Source organism: Panthera pardus, unplaced genomic scaffold (assembly GCF_024362965.1).
Source record: "Panthera pardus isolate Hobbes unplaced genomic scaffold, ASM2436296v1 HiC_scaffold_2, whole genome shotgun sequence".
Taxonomy (NCBI): Eukaryota; Metazoa; Chordata; class Mammalia; order Carnivora; family Felidae; genus Panthera; species Panthera pardus.
In genome coordinates, this window is record NW_026526765.1 from 147,756,906 (window position 1) to 147,770,969 (window position 14,064).

The 14,064-nt window shown below is 49.2% G+C and overlaps 1 protein-coding gene across 1 annotated transcript in view; it reads right to left on the reverse strand.

Annotated features, from left to right (window-relative positions):
• The window catches only part of ADAMTS2 (ADAM metallopeptidase with thrombospondin type 1 motif 2), a 242,979-nt gene that overhangs the window by 156,483 nt on the left and 72,432 nt on the right, over positions 1-14,064 (reverse strand). The window contains exon 3 of the mRNA XM_053907583.1: positions 7,938-8,097. Within this exon, the coding sequence (XP_053763558.1) occupies positions 7,938-8,097 (160 nt within the window). The remainder of the gene's footprint in view (positions 1-7,937; positions 8,098-14,064) is intronic.

Here is a 14,064-nt window from a genome sequence, read left to right on the forward strand (position 1 = left end):
CAGCCCAATCTCCCAGATGCTAGGACCCAGCACTTCTCACTTGCCATTGGGCCCCTCCACGTCCCCAAGAGGTCCATGTCCTAGGACCCTGCCCTCTGCCCCTCGTTGTGTGGACACAGCACACAGGAGCCCATGCCTCCTTCGCAGTCATCCCATGGGGGTACCTGAGGTGTGCAGAGAGGCTCACCAGGGTCCCCATGGAGACTCAGGCCCAGCTGTTCCCACCCCAGGCAGGCCGGCTGGCACATCTAAAGCACAAACGCCACAGACGTGTTAAGTTGCCCCTGGAGACATCACGTCTCTCCCAGAAACATCCCAGTCTGCTGTGCTGAGGAACCCGCAAAGAGCAGGCCATGTGGAGCCCACGGCCAACGCGGCACCCAGACACACTGCTCTTGCTAATTAAACTCCAGACGCGCCTGGAGCAGACACAGCTTCAACTCCCCAGCAGCGTGTTATCTGGAAACCAGGCGTGGTTACCTCTCTGGGGGACATTCGCAGTACAAATATAAAGGAAGAAAAGAAGGAGCAGCAATTGATTGTGTCTGTGGAAGAGAGAGTCACGGAGAAGGGGCAGTGAGGGCAGAGGACCCGCAGAGCCTGAGCAAATAGCCTGAATCGGAATAATGGGTAACAGCAAAGATGGAGCAGGTGCTGTGCCAAAGCTGTTTAAGTCCCATGCGCCCTGTGCCATTGCACCCATTTTACAGATGAGGCGGATACACTCGACTTCTACACCAAACTGCCTGGCTCTTGTGAGAACCACTGGCCTGTCTCTGAGAACTGTCTCTTGCACCTGAGTTGGGGCCACCCCCAGGCCAGGGCCAAACCTCCATCTCCAAGTCGCATTCATCATCTGTTCATGGTGCTCCGGCAAAGATCAGATCTCTCCTGGGCCACGATCACTTGGCTGGCTCCACCCCTGGACAAAATTCCATGCAAACTCAGGAGGAGGGAGGGAGGGAGGAGAGCAGGCCCGAGACACAGAGACTGCTCAATTTATGTCTGAGGAAAGCAGCTGAGCACGTGGGCTGTCCGCGGCACCCAGGCAGAGTGCCAGTCATACTGTGTCTCGAGGGCCACACCTAGCAAATCTCCACTGCATAACCCACTACTGGCCAGGGCCCCCGTGTGTAGAGCCTGGGGAACAAGCACAGCCCCTGCTTGCCGACAGCTCTGGGGCGCTCTTCCAAGTTTGACCCCAGACAAATATCCAGGCCTCAAGAATGTGCAGCCCCGGCTGTCCCAGCGCCCACCCCAGCCCACCCCTTGGGCGTGAGGCCACATCACCACGCTGGCATCTCCTACAGCCGTCGAGGGGGGCTGGCCGCAGAGCAGCGGGAGCACTGAGGTCGCTGCCAAGGGTGCGCTCAACTCTGAAACATGCCTCCAGGAGCCAGGCCAACTGCCTTGGGTTTCCTCTAGTCCCTGAACTGCAGATACAGCCCCGGGGGGTGGAATGATGAGGGGAAGATGAGGGTCCCTGGGAATCAAGCTCGGAGGCCCCTAGGCTTTCAGCTGCAACTCTGAGCTGGCTGGGCAGGGCATGAAGCCAAGTCTGGTATGAGAGCCCCCAGGTCTCCACCCATGAGGGCCAGACCCAGCCATGGGGCTTCAGCAAGAGGCTCAGGGATGCCTAGGTTGGGGACACAGACAGAAGCCACCAGACACCAGCCAGGCCTGGGGTTCAGGGTGCAAAGCCAGGCAAGGGCCTCTCTCCCCACTCCGACAGAACCTCAGGCGTTAACATTTAGATACCGTGGAGGCTGAATCATGGCCCCAGAATGTCCACAGCCTAATCCACAGACCCTGTAAGTGTTATCTTATATGGTTAGCAGGACTCAACTTACCCTTAACTTAATCACATTAAGGCTCCTGAAATGGGTAGGATTACCCCAATGAGACAAATATAATCACAAGTGTCAGGGAGACCTGACTACAGAAGAGGAATCAGTGACCAAGGGAGCAGAGACCAGAGTGATGTGCTCACCAGCCAAGGGATGCCGGTGGACACTAGAAGCTGGGAAAGGCTAGGAAGGGATTCTCCTCATTGATGCTCCAGAGGGAACCAACTTTATGGACACCTTATTTTTAGCCCCTTAAGATCTATTTTGGATTTTTGGCCTCCACAACTGTAAGACAATAAACCTGTATTGTTTTAAGCTACCAAGCTTGTGGTAATGTGTCTCTGGAAACAGACCGCAGAGAGGAAAGCCTCCCCGATCTGGCCTCCAACAAGTTAGCGGCCCCCTCCACACCCCCTCCAGGCCTCAGCCTCTCCCTTATGCCTCACACTCACTGCATCACCGAGATTGGCCTGGTCATCTACCTACTATTGAGTGGAGCCTTGCCCACCTCCCATCCATGGCCTGTCCTGACAGGACTCCACTCTCTCTCCATTGCACCCCACTCTGGACTCCCTGCCTCCAACCTGGACCACAGATGGCTGGCTGTGACACAGAACTATCTCAGACTCCTTTCCTACTGAGGCCTCCCACTGCCTGCAGGACGCCATCCATGCTCTGGAACATTCCAGGCTGCAGACCCTGCCAGTTCATAGCATCAGCCTGGCCCCCCAGCTCCTGGCCCTGCACTCCTACCTCCAGCTTCACTCTTGAGGCAGCCCCTTCCCTACTCCTCAGAGGCCTGGGGAACTCCTACCTTGCTTAAGGCAATGTCCTGTGATGGATGGAGATACGCAGCGGGTCAGCAGAGGAACCACTGTGGGCCACTGGATGGAGATTGCAGGCTGGCCACGTGGAGGAGCCACTAGGAGGAGCACACAGTGCCAGCACCCTGTCCGTGCTCTCTCGCTGGCTTTCCTTGGCAGCAGGAGGGCAGAACGCTCCCGAGGGTGGCATGCCTCCTCTGCCCGCCAGGGAGGATGCCGCAGCCTGACAGCAGTGGGCAGAGGCTTGGCACGGGCTGCTTCCGAGGAGGCAACAGCCAAGGTCACGAGCACTGAGCTGTCTGACTTCTCTTCCTTCAGCCAAGACTTAGAGCAAAGCAGGCAGGAGGACACAGTGGCCCATGGGTAGTTCTGTGGGACAGAGACCACCCACCTAGCAGGGGCATGAAGCCCCTCCTCCATCCTGAGGGCATGTGCCGGGACTGCAGGGGGCCTAGCAGAGCAACCCCAAAGAAGCACAGAGAACACTTCCCTCTCTGCATCTCATAAGCACAGGTGGCCAATGGAGGCCATGTCCTATTTGGCTCATACGGAGCTTTTTAGAAATTTGAAGCAATATTTTTAAATCATGAGAGTTCACATGAAAGTTCTGATGTCTGGAGTCTCTTGACAGTAAGAGGTCAAGAGAGGCACTGTCCCAGGGCCACACTTCCACCAGGTCATGCTCAGGCAAGCTAAGCAGGGGCTGCCCCTGTGGACGAGGCCTCCGGTCAGCTCTGTGCCCACGACGAGGCCACGGCTGGATATCACATGCCACCACATTCACGCTACTGTTTGCCTTTTAGTAGAGACACATTCTCTGTGTCAGTCATTGCTTGTTTTTTTTTTTAACTTATTTCATGTTTATTTTTCAGAGAGAGACAGAGTGTGAGCAGGGGAGGGGCAGAGACAGAGGGAGACACAAAATAGGAAGCAGGTTCCAGGCTCCAAGCTGTCAGCACAGAGCCTGACGCAGGGCTCAAACCCGTGAACTATGAGATCATGACCTGAGCCCAAGTTGGACACTTAACTGACTGAGCCACCCAGGCACCCCTGTGTCGATCATTTATATCAAAAGGAGGGAAATGAAAGTCAGGCCAAGGATGGGTGTTGCTGTTTTTCTTACCCTCTGCCACTGTCCTCACTGACACTGTCCACTGGGTCCTGCTGGCCTTGTGTCTTGGAATGGCAGGGCTTTCTGCTAATGGCACCATGTGCCCGACGGAGAGACCACATGCCCAGCTCATGACCCAGGGATCTCTCCCACCTTGTGGGGATCTTCAGTCTCCCACAGACAACCAGGCTTTTAGTGTCAGTGGCAAGGCCAGCTTTGTGCACGTGGTGTTGGGGCCAGCCTGGCCACAGAACGGCCCAGCTTCTCCAGGCCCCACAGTCTGGCGGCGGCAGAGGGAAATGGCCCTGCCTGAGCTGTGCCTGAGCACTGTGCCCCAAGAAGAAGCGAGGGGTGCCTGCTCCTCTAAGGATGGGCATCCCATTCACTGCACAGATGGCCCTGCACGACAGGGCTGGTTCACTTCCTCTGTAAGTTGACTGGTGGCCCCCAAGATTCCTAGGACCTGTGAATGTTACCTTATATGACAAAAAAGGGACTTTGCAGATGTGATTAGATGACAGACCTTGAGATGGGGGGAGACCCTTCTGGATCATCTGGATGGGCCCCTTAATGCAATCACATGCACTCTTACCAGAGGGAGGCAGAGGGAGACTAAACACACACACAGAAGGGGAAGAGGCAGTGTGACCAAGAGGCAGAGACTGGAGTGATGTGGCCACAAGCCAAGGGACCCCAGCAGCCACCAGAAGCTGGAAGAGACCAGGAGCAGATCGCCCCGCAGCCTCCAGAAGGAGCATGGCCCTGCCGACACTTGGTTTCTGCCCAGACATGATACTCCTGTCGGACTTGCGCCTTCCAGAACTGGGAGAGGATAACACACTGCAGCTGTTTTAAGCGACCCAGTTGGCGGCAGTATGTCGCGGTAGCCAGAGAGTAGGAGGGAGTGACGTGCCAGGGTCACCGGCTCAAGTACTAGGCAGGGCTTCCGGCCCAGACTGGGGCTCCTCTTCCCACACCCGCTGGCCCTGGCTCCCCCTCCACAGCCACAGACAGAGTTGACAGATGGCAGTCAGGGCAGGGCTCAGGCGTAGGCCCGGAACTCAGAGTAGGACCCCATCCACGTATGTGCCTAAGTGCAAAAGTGCATGCACACACCCGTACAGGCACACAAAAACCAAAAAGGCTGATGTTATATAGCCCCCCAGCAACATACTCTCCCAGACACAGGGCTGGCTCAGGGCAGGGACAGAGAATGAGGCCAGGTGCACCCGAGTGAGGCCTGGCACAGAGGAGGCCTGGAAATGCCTCCACCACCTGTCCCCAAAAGGCCGCCCTGGCCCCCTGGCCTCAGCTCTGCCCTCCTGCCCCTTCTGGGCTCCTGGGTCCAGCAGGGCTGAGCAGAAACACTTCTGCAACGTATGTAAGGCCATCAGGAGAGAAAAGGTCCCCCCTCCTCTCTCTCAAGCCTTTGTTCACCCTAATACCTTCTTCCAGGGCCCAAGGGCAACACTATTATAAGCTAAGCTGCTCTGAGCACATGCCAGACCCTGGCCTGAGTCTGGCAAGACATGTGAACACCTTCACTTTCCATCCATCTTCCCTGGGTAGTCTGCAGCCCAGCAACTGACCTCAGATGATGGAGACTATTCGTGATAACAATTCTCTGAGGCTGGGTGACCTCCTGAGAGCACCCCAGGAAGGCTGTTAGGTGCTCAGAGAAAACAGGACAGTGTGTCCCAGCACCCAGGAAGGGCTGTGTGGGACACACCTACCCACCCCCAATAGGCACCCCTACCCCCAACCCCACACCCAGTCAGATGCCACCACCGCCTCCGCCCCCCCCGAGACTGGAAGACCCACAACAGATATTTTCCCTTCCCCAGAGAACCTCTCATATCCATGGCCCATCATGGGAGCTTCAAACCTGCTTCCGGAAGTTGCCTTGGGAGAGGGTGGGGAGGTGGGGGGGAAGCCTCAAGTCAGCACCTCCTGCTTGTTTCAGCCACAGCCACACTGATATATCAGAGTCCCCATCAGAATTCACTAGAAGAAAGGATCCCCTGGCTTACACACACGCGCGCACACACACACTATGGGCCTGGACAAGGCCCAGGCTAATGGAAAGCTGGACTGTCTAAGTTCACCGTGGGCCCTCGGCCCAGCCCCAGCATAACTTGCATCTGGACCCCCTCCAGTCAGTGAGTGCGCCTCAGTCCTGAGTGAGTGGGAACAATCAGGCACATCCGGTGAGAAATGTACTCTCACTGTGTGGGTGGACCAAGTCACCCACACAGGGTCATGCTGACACTGGGCATGGACGTGACTGAAAGGGGACTTGGCCCCAGACCCTGGGCCTGTGGCCTGGACCAACCACCCACAGCCCCACAGCCTGGAGCCTACACGCCCAAAGCCCAGGCCTGAGGTCTAAGGTCCAGGCTGGAATACCTTCACCACACCCCACCACTTTCTAGCACAATCTCAGCTTCCAACCCATGAAGCCAGCTTTTCCCAGCATCTTCTAAGGCCACTGGTTTCTAGGTTTGTTTGTAGTTTGAAATTCCTTTCCTGCATCCTAAGTTCTAACAATAGGTGGCGGGAAGGGAGGATGGATTTAACAGAAGGTACCAAAAGACCAACAGAAGCCCAGAAAATAAGGCAAAGCCAGCAAGGCCAAGGGGGAAGGCTGCCACATTCAGGAGATAGGCACCACATGGAATCTGGAATTGGAGCGAGCCCAGAGCACCTGACAGCCCCTCTTTGCAGGCTCTACCTCACCTAGACTGAGTAGAGCCCAGAAGCATCAAGCCAAAAGCCCTCAGCTCTCTGAGAAACAGGCCCTTCTGATCCCACTGGACAGAGAGAGGCCCAAACTTGCCCAAGGACAGCTGGCCAGTATAGTCCCTTATCCCTGGTCCGGGGCATTTCGCCTGCCCTATTTTCACTCTTATGCTCACGCTCTGGGGTCATTCTCCATTCCTCCCCCTGCGGAGAAGCCCATGGGTAGGAAAGAGGCAGGAAGGCTGAGCCTGAAGAAGGCCTGGCAGACAGCAATTCATCACCTGGGAAAAAGGGTCTGCCCAAAGTATTGATCAGCTCCAGAGAGCGCTGAGCTTCCTGACGGAACAATTGCTTTGCAAAGGTATCTGTTGCCACTCCTTGAAATTAGAATGGTGCCCTGCCAGCCTGCACCCAATTTATCTGTCAAGCTGGGCAGTCAGAGAGACCTGAAATAAATGAGCCTGGGCGGCTTCGGGTGATGGGAGTGTCTCGGCAAATCACAGCATAGCTGGGCTGGCCCAGCGGGGCCTTCGGGGCTCTCTGTACACATGCAGATGAGCCTGACCTAAGGCCCAGCTGCCCTGACCATCTGCAGCCAGGGGTCCATCAGGACCAGAGGCTGGGGGCTGAGCCTAGCCTAGGCACAGGCAAGGCAGCCTTATCTGGTCCCTGGGGCCCTGAGGACCGCGAGGCCTGCTAGGACCATGGTCAGACCCCAACCTGGCCTTGCTGCAACCCAGCACCCAAGATCCCAAGAAGAGAGGGGAGGTTTGGGCTGGAGGTAGGCCAAGACTCCTTGAAGGGTCTGAGGGGCTACAGCCAGCAGCTGTCACCATGCCCATCCAGAAGCTCCTTCCATGCTCCTGGGCCCAGAGAGCACCTTGGTTCTAAGTTGAAAAAGAAAGAAAAAAAAAAAAATGATCTGAGTCTGTGTACAGGCTGCCGAAGCTGCTAGGAGCACTTCTGGGGTCTTCGTCCTGCCCTCCCCTCCCCTCGCGGCATCTGGCTGTCTCCCAGAGGAAGCAAGGTCCAAATGGGGCCTGAAGAGAGCTCAGGATCCTTCTCTGGGAGTGGCCTGGAAGGGGCAGTCAATCATCATTGCAGGGAAAGTGGACCACACAGAAGGAAGGAGAGGCTGTCTGGGGCCAGCAGATATCTTCTTCAGAGAAACAGGCTCAAACATGGGCACCGAACTCGGGCCCAAGTGCAGGCTTAGTCTGTGCTTCCCCGGCTCCCTGACACTTGCTGGTTGTGGCCCATGTGCAGCCACAGCAGAGTCCCCCGCCCAGCACCCCAGTACTCCCACCGTGCCATGTGGTCAGTGAGAGCAGAGCTCACGCTCAGCCTGGGACCAGGCCTGCAGAAGGGGTGCCTGGGTCCCCGGGGACACAACCAGGGCTTACCAAGCAGCCTTACCTGTGTCCAGGGCCTGTGGCCCTCCCAGAGGAGGGGATCTGGGAGTGGGTGGCCGGCGATACACCACATGCACACGGCCCTGCTCAGCCTCCTCAGCTGCCAGCCCCTTCTCCAAGGGCTCGATGAAGAACTCCTCCTCTTCCATACGGATCAGGCCAGCCTGTGGGGCAAAAATGAAATGGTTCAAATTCCCAGAGCACAGCAGACAGACCAAGGAGGGGTCCCAGAGGGAAGAACCTCCCACCAGACTGATAGGACCAGAGGGACCCTGCCCAGCACCCCAGCTAGGTGTCAGGCTTGAACCCCAGGCCGGGGTGGGGGCACACACATGTGACCCCAGAAGTCTCATCTGCCCAGAGCCTCCACTTCTAGTCACTGAGGCCAGAGCCCTGGAGCGTGGTGAGTCTGCATGGGTCTGAGTCGCCCCCACGCCCTCCCCCCAGAAGCCTAAAATCCAAGACAAAGGCCAAAACTGTCAACTGGGGACTACATCTGCCGCAGACACGGCCAGCTAGACCAAAACAGTATTTTCAAAAGTTCTGAACCCGACCCTCAAAATGATGAGATTTCGGGTCTCAAAACTGGACTATTCCAGCTTCCCTTGTGAAACACACGCTGACCACAGTGCACGCCACAGACACAGCATGCAGCTCTGAGGCCGGCCACGGTCCCCATCCCCCACCGTCTACCCCTACCTATACCTACATCAGTCACCGGCCCAGACTCCGCAGCAACTGGACTGCTGTCTCCTCCAAGACCGGCTGTAGCCGCCTCCCCCCTCCCCGTGCTGGAAAGCCGTTCCTGGACCCCTGTCCCTGTCAGGATTCAGGCTGCTCTGTACTGTGGCATCCAAACTCTCAGCTTCCCACTGCCCCCCACCCCCACCCCCAGTCCCTAACTCGCACACCTCACACCAGTGACCGGGACAGTCCCTCCTTCCAATTCAGCACTCACAGCTAGGCCTTCTCACCTTGGCCATCTGGCAAACTCCCCTTCTTCCTTCAGCACCTCGTTCAGATCCCCCAACTGCAGGCACAGGGCCCTACCCTCCCTTTGGCCATCCGTCCAACTTCCATGCTTTTGATTTTCAATCTATTATCCATAAACTGGTGGTCTCACACTGGGGGGCCCCACTGTGTCAACCTGCAGATACATTTCCTTTAGATCACACATTTATGACCCATTCAGGGTTCTGGGTGGGTTTTTAAAAACCATTTTACTGAAATATGATTGGCATGTAAAAAGATGTGTACAGTTAATGTATACAACTCAATGAGTTTGGGAATAAGTATCACTCATGAAACCACCACCATCAAGGGCATAAACATATCCATCACCTTCAAGTTATCTTCCCACCCCCTTTATTATTATCATTTTCTCATGGTAAGAACACTTCATATGATATTTGACCCTCTTAGCAAATTGTAAGTATATGATAGAATATTGTTAGCTACAGGCACTGTGCTATATAATAGATCTCCAAAACTTAATTTGCATAACTAAAATTTCGTACCATCACCTCCCATTTTCCCCTCCCCTCAGCCTCTGGCAACCACCATTCTACTCCACTGCTATAAGTCTGAGTATTTTATTTTACTTTTTTTTAAGTTTATTTATTTTGAAAGCAACCATGAGCAGGGGAGAGGCAGAGGGAGAGAGAGAATCTGAAGCAGGCTCCACACTGTCAGCATAGAACCTGACACGGGGCTTAATCTCATGAACCATGAAATCATGACCTGAGCTGAAATCAAGAGTCAGATGCCCAACTGACTGAGCCACCCCAGGTGCCCCAAGTTTGAATATTTTAGATTACATTTGTCTTTCTGTGTCTAGCTTATTTCACTTAGCATAGTATCCAGTTTCATCCATGTTGTCACAAACAGCAGGATATCCTTCTTTATCAAGGCTGAATAATATTCCACTGTATATACAAACCACATTTATCAACCTGTCATCTACAGATGGACATTTAGGTTGCTTTCTTGCCTATCATGAATAATGACACAATGGATATGGGAGTGCAGATATCACTTCAATATTCTGTTGGCATTTCCTCTATATACATACACACAAGTGGGACTTCTAGATCATACAGTAGTTCTATTTTTAATTTTTTGAGGAATCTCCATAGTGACATAGTGACAGAACCAGCTCACATTCCTACTCACAGTGCAGAAGGGCTCCCTGTCTCCACATCCTCACCAACACTTGTTATTTCACATTTTTGATAACCACTCTAACAGATGTTATGTGACATGGTTGGCTTTGATTTGCATTTCCCTGAGGTTGAGCACCTTTTATGTATTTATTGACCATCTGTACGTCTTCTGTGAAAAAAATGTCTAATGCAAGCCCTTTGTCTATTTTTTTAATCAGATTTTTTTTCTGCTTTGAGTTGTATAACTTCTGTATGTATTTTGGATATTAACCTCTTATCTGATACATGCTGCTTTGCAATATTTTCTCTTATTCCACAGGTTGGCTTTTCATTTTGTTGATGGTTTCCTTTGCTGTGCAAAAGCTTTTTAGTTTGATGTAGTCCCACTTACTGATTTTTGGTTTTGTTGTTTATACTGTTGGTGTCATATCCAAAAAATCATTGCCAAGACCAATGTCAAGAAGTTTTTTCCTATATTTTCTTCAAGTTTTATGATTTTACGTTGAAGTCTTTAATCGATTTCGAGTTAATTTTTGTGAGTGGTGCAGGACAGGGGTCCAATTTCATTCTTTGGCATGTTATTATCCAACACTATTTATTGAGGAGATTATCTTTCCCCATTGAGTATTCTTGGCTCCTTGGCCAAATATAAACTCACTGTGTTATGTGTGGGATTATTTCTGGACCCTCAATTCTGTTCTATTTGTCTATGTGCCAGTATCATACTGTTTTGATTACTATAGCTTTGAAATGCAGTTTGGAATCAGAATAATGCCTCCACCATTTTTTGTTTGGCTATTTGGGGTCTTTGATGGTTCCATATAAATTTTACGATTGGTTTTCTATTAGAATTTGGAATTTTGATAGAGATTCCATTGAATCTAGACATGGCTCTGTGTAGTATGGACGTTTTAACATCATTAACTCTTCTGATCCATGAACAAAGTATATCTTCCCATTTATTTGTATCTTCTTCAGTTTCTTTCATCAATATCCTTGTGTGTGTGTGTGTGTGTGTGTGTGTGTGTGTGTGTGTAGATCTTTCACTTCCTTGGGTGATGTGATGTGTGTTTAGAGTGATTGTAAATGAGATTGTTTTCTTCCTTTGTCAGATAGCTCTATATTCTCATATAGAAATGTAATTGATTTTTGTATGTTGATTTTTGTATCCTGAAACTTTAATCAATTTGATTAATTCTAACAGTTTTCTGATGGAGTCTTTAGGATTTTCTGTATATAAGATCATGTAACCAGAAAATATAGACAATTTTACTTCTTCCCTTCCTATTTGGATGCCTTTTATTTCTTTATCTTGCCTGACTATTCTGGTTAGAAGTCTCACTACTGGGGCACCTGGCTGGTTCAGTTAGAAGAGCATACAACTCTTGTTCCTGAGGTCAGGAGTTCAAATCCCACATTGGGTGTAGAGATTACTAAATAATAAATAAGCTTAAAAAAATTGTTCCAGTACTAAGTTGAACTGGAGTGGTGGGAGTGGGCATCCCTGTTTTGTTCATTATCTTAGCAGGAAAGCATTTAACATTTCACTATTGAGTATGATAATAGCTGTGGGTTTGTCACATACAACCTTTATTACGTTGAGCTATGTTCCTTCTACACCCAATTTGTTGAGAGTTTTATCATGAAAGGAAGTTGAATTTTGTCCAATGCTTCTTCTGCATCTATTGGAATGATCATATGAATTTTGTTTTTCATTCTGTTAAGCTGGTGTATCACATTTATTGATTTGCATATGTTGAAACAACCTTGCATCCCAGGGATAAATCCTACCTGATAATATGCATGATCCTTTTAATGTGCTATTGAATTTGGTTTGCTAGTATTTTGTTGAGAATTTTTGCATCTATATTCACCTGGGATATTGGCTTATAGTTTTCTTTTCTTGTAGCATCCTTTTCTGGTTTGGGCATTATAAAATGAGTTTGGGAGTGTTCTTTCCTCCACAATTTTTTGGAAGAGTTTGAGAAGGATTGGCATTAGTTCATCTTGAAATGTTTGGTAGAATTTAGTTGTGAAATCATCTACTCTGGGGCTTTTCTTTGTTTGGAAATATTTTTGATTATGGGTCCAATCTCCTTCTCATTACTGGTCTGTTTAGACTTTCTATTTCTTCCTGATTCAGTCTTGGTAGATTATATGATTCTAGGAATGTATCCACTTCTTCAAGGTTGTCTAATCTGTTGTTGTATACTTGTTCATAGTATTCTCTTACGATCCTTCATATTTCTGTGATATTGGTTATAATATCTTTTTAAATTTTATTTACATCTTTATTTGGTTTTGTTCATCTTTTTATTGTTTTTCTATTCTCTACTTATTTTAGTCCTGAAATTATCTTTGTTATCTCCTTCCTTCAGCTAATTCTGGGCTTAGTTTGTTTTTCTTTTCCAAGTTCCTTGAGGTGTAAAGTTACGCTGTTTATTTGAAATATTTTTTATTGTAGGTATTTATCACTATAAACTTCCTTCTTAAGGAAAAAAAAAAGAAGTTAGAGTGGAAGAGAACCAAAGCATACATAAGAGACTCTTAAAAACTGAGAATAAACTGAGGGTTGATGGGGGGTGGGAGGGAGGGGAGGGTGGGTGATGGGTATTGAGGAGGCCACCTTTTGGGATGAGCACTGGGTGTTGTATGGAAACCAATTTGACAATAAACTTCATATATTGAAAAAAAAAACAAAAAACAAAAAACAGAAATAAAATAAACTTCCTTCTTAGAACTGCTTTTGCAGTAACACATAAGTTCTGGTATGTTGTGTTTCCATTTTTGTTTGTTTCAAGATACTTTCCTTATTTCCTTTTTGATTTCTTCTCTGACCCACTGGTTGTTCAAGAATGTGTTGTTTAGTTTCTGCATATTTGTGAATTTTCCAGTTTTCCTCCTGTTGTTGATTTCTAGTTTCATACCACTGTAATCAGAAAAGTTACTTGGTATGATTTACATTTGCTAAGATTTGTTCTCCACCCTAACATGTCATCTGTCCTGGAGATTGTTCCATGTGCACTCAAGAAGAATGTGTATTCTGCTGTTATTGGATGGAATGTTCTGTATACATGTTAAGTCCATTTGGTCTAAAGTATGGTTCAAGTCCAATGTTTCCTTATTGATTTTCTGTCTGAATGATCTATCCACTATTGAAAGTGGGGCTACTATTATTGTATTGTTGTCTCTCTCTCCCTTCGGATCTATTAGTATTTGATTTATTACATTTAGGTGCTCTGATGTTGAGTGTATATATACATTTATACTTCTTATATTCTCTTGATGACCACTTTACAACTGTATAATGACCTTCTTTTTCTCTTGTTACAGTTTTTGACTTAACTCTATTTTATCTATTATAAGTATAGCTACCCCTGTTCTGTTCTGTTTTCATTTTCATGGAATATCTTTTATCATCCCTCCACTTTAAGGCTAAGTGTGTCCTTAAAGCTGAAGTAAGTCTCTCGTAGGCAGCATATAGTTGGGTCTTCCTTTTTTTTCAATCCACTCAGTCACTCTAAGACTTTTGATTGGAGAATTTAACCCATTTACATTTAAAGTAATTATTGATAGTTAAAGACTCACCAAAGCCATCTTAATTGTTTTCTGTTTTATAGTTCCTTTGTTCCTTTCTCCCTCTCTTGCTGTCTTCTTTTGTGAGTTGATGATTTTTTACAGTGGTATACTTTGATTCTCTTCTCTTTATCTCATGTGCATCTCCCATAGGTTTTTGTTTTGCAGTTACTCTGAGGCTTACTCATCTTACAGATATAATAAATGTTGATAACATCTTAGTTTCTTTTTTTTTCAAAATCATTGTTATTTTATTGAAATGTTTCACCATTTGGAGATGTAAGGCTAAAATAGGACTAGGGTGCCTGGGTGGCTGAGTCAATCAAGCATGTGGACTCTCAGTTTCAACTCAATGATCCTCTGCATTGGGCTGACCTGCCAGAGCAGAGTCCG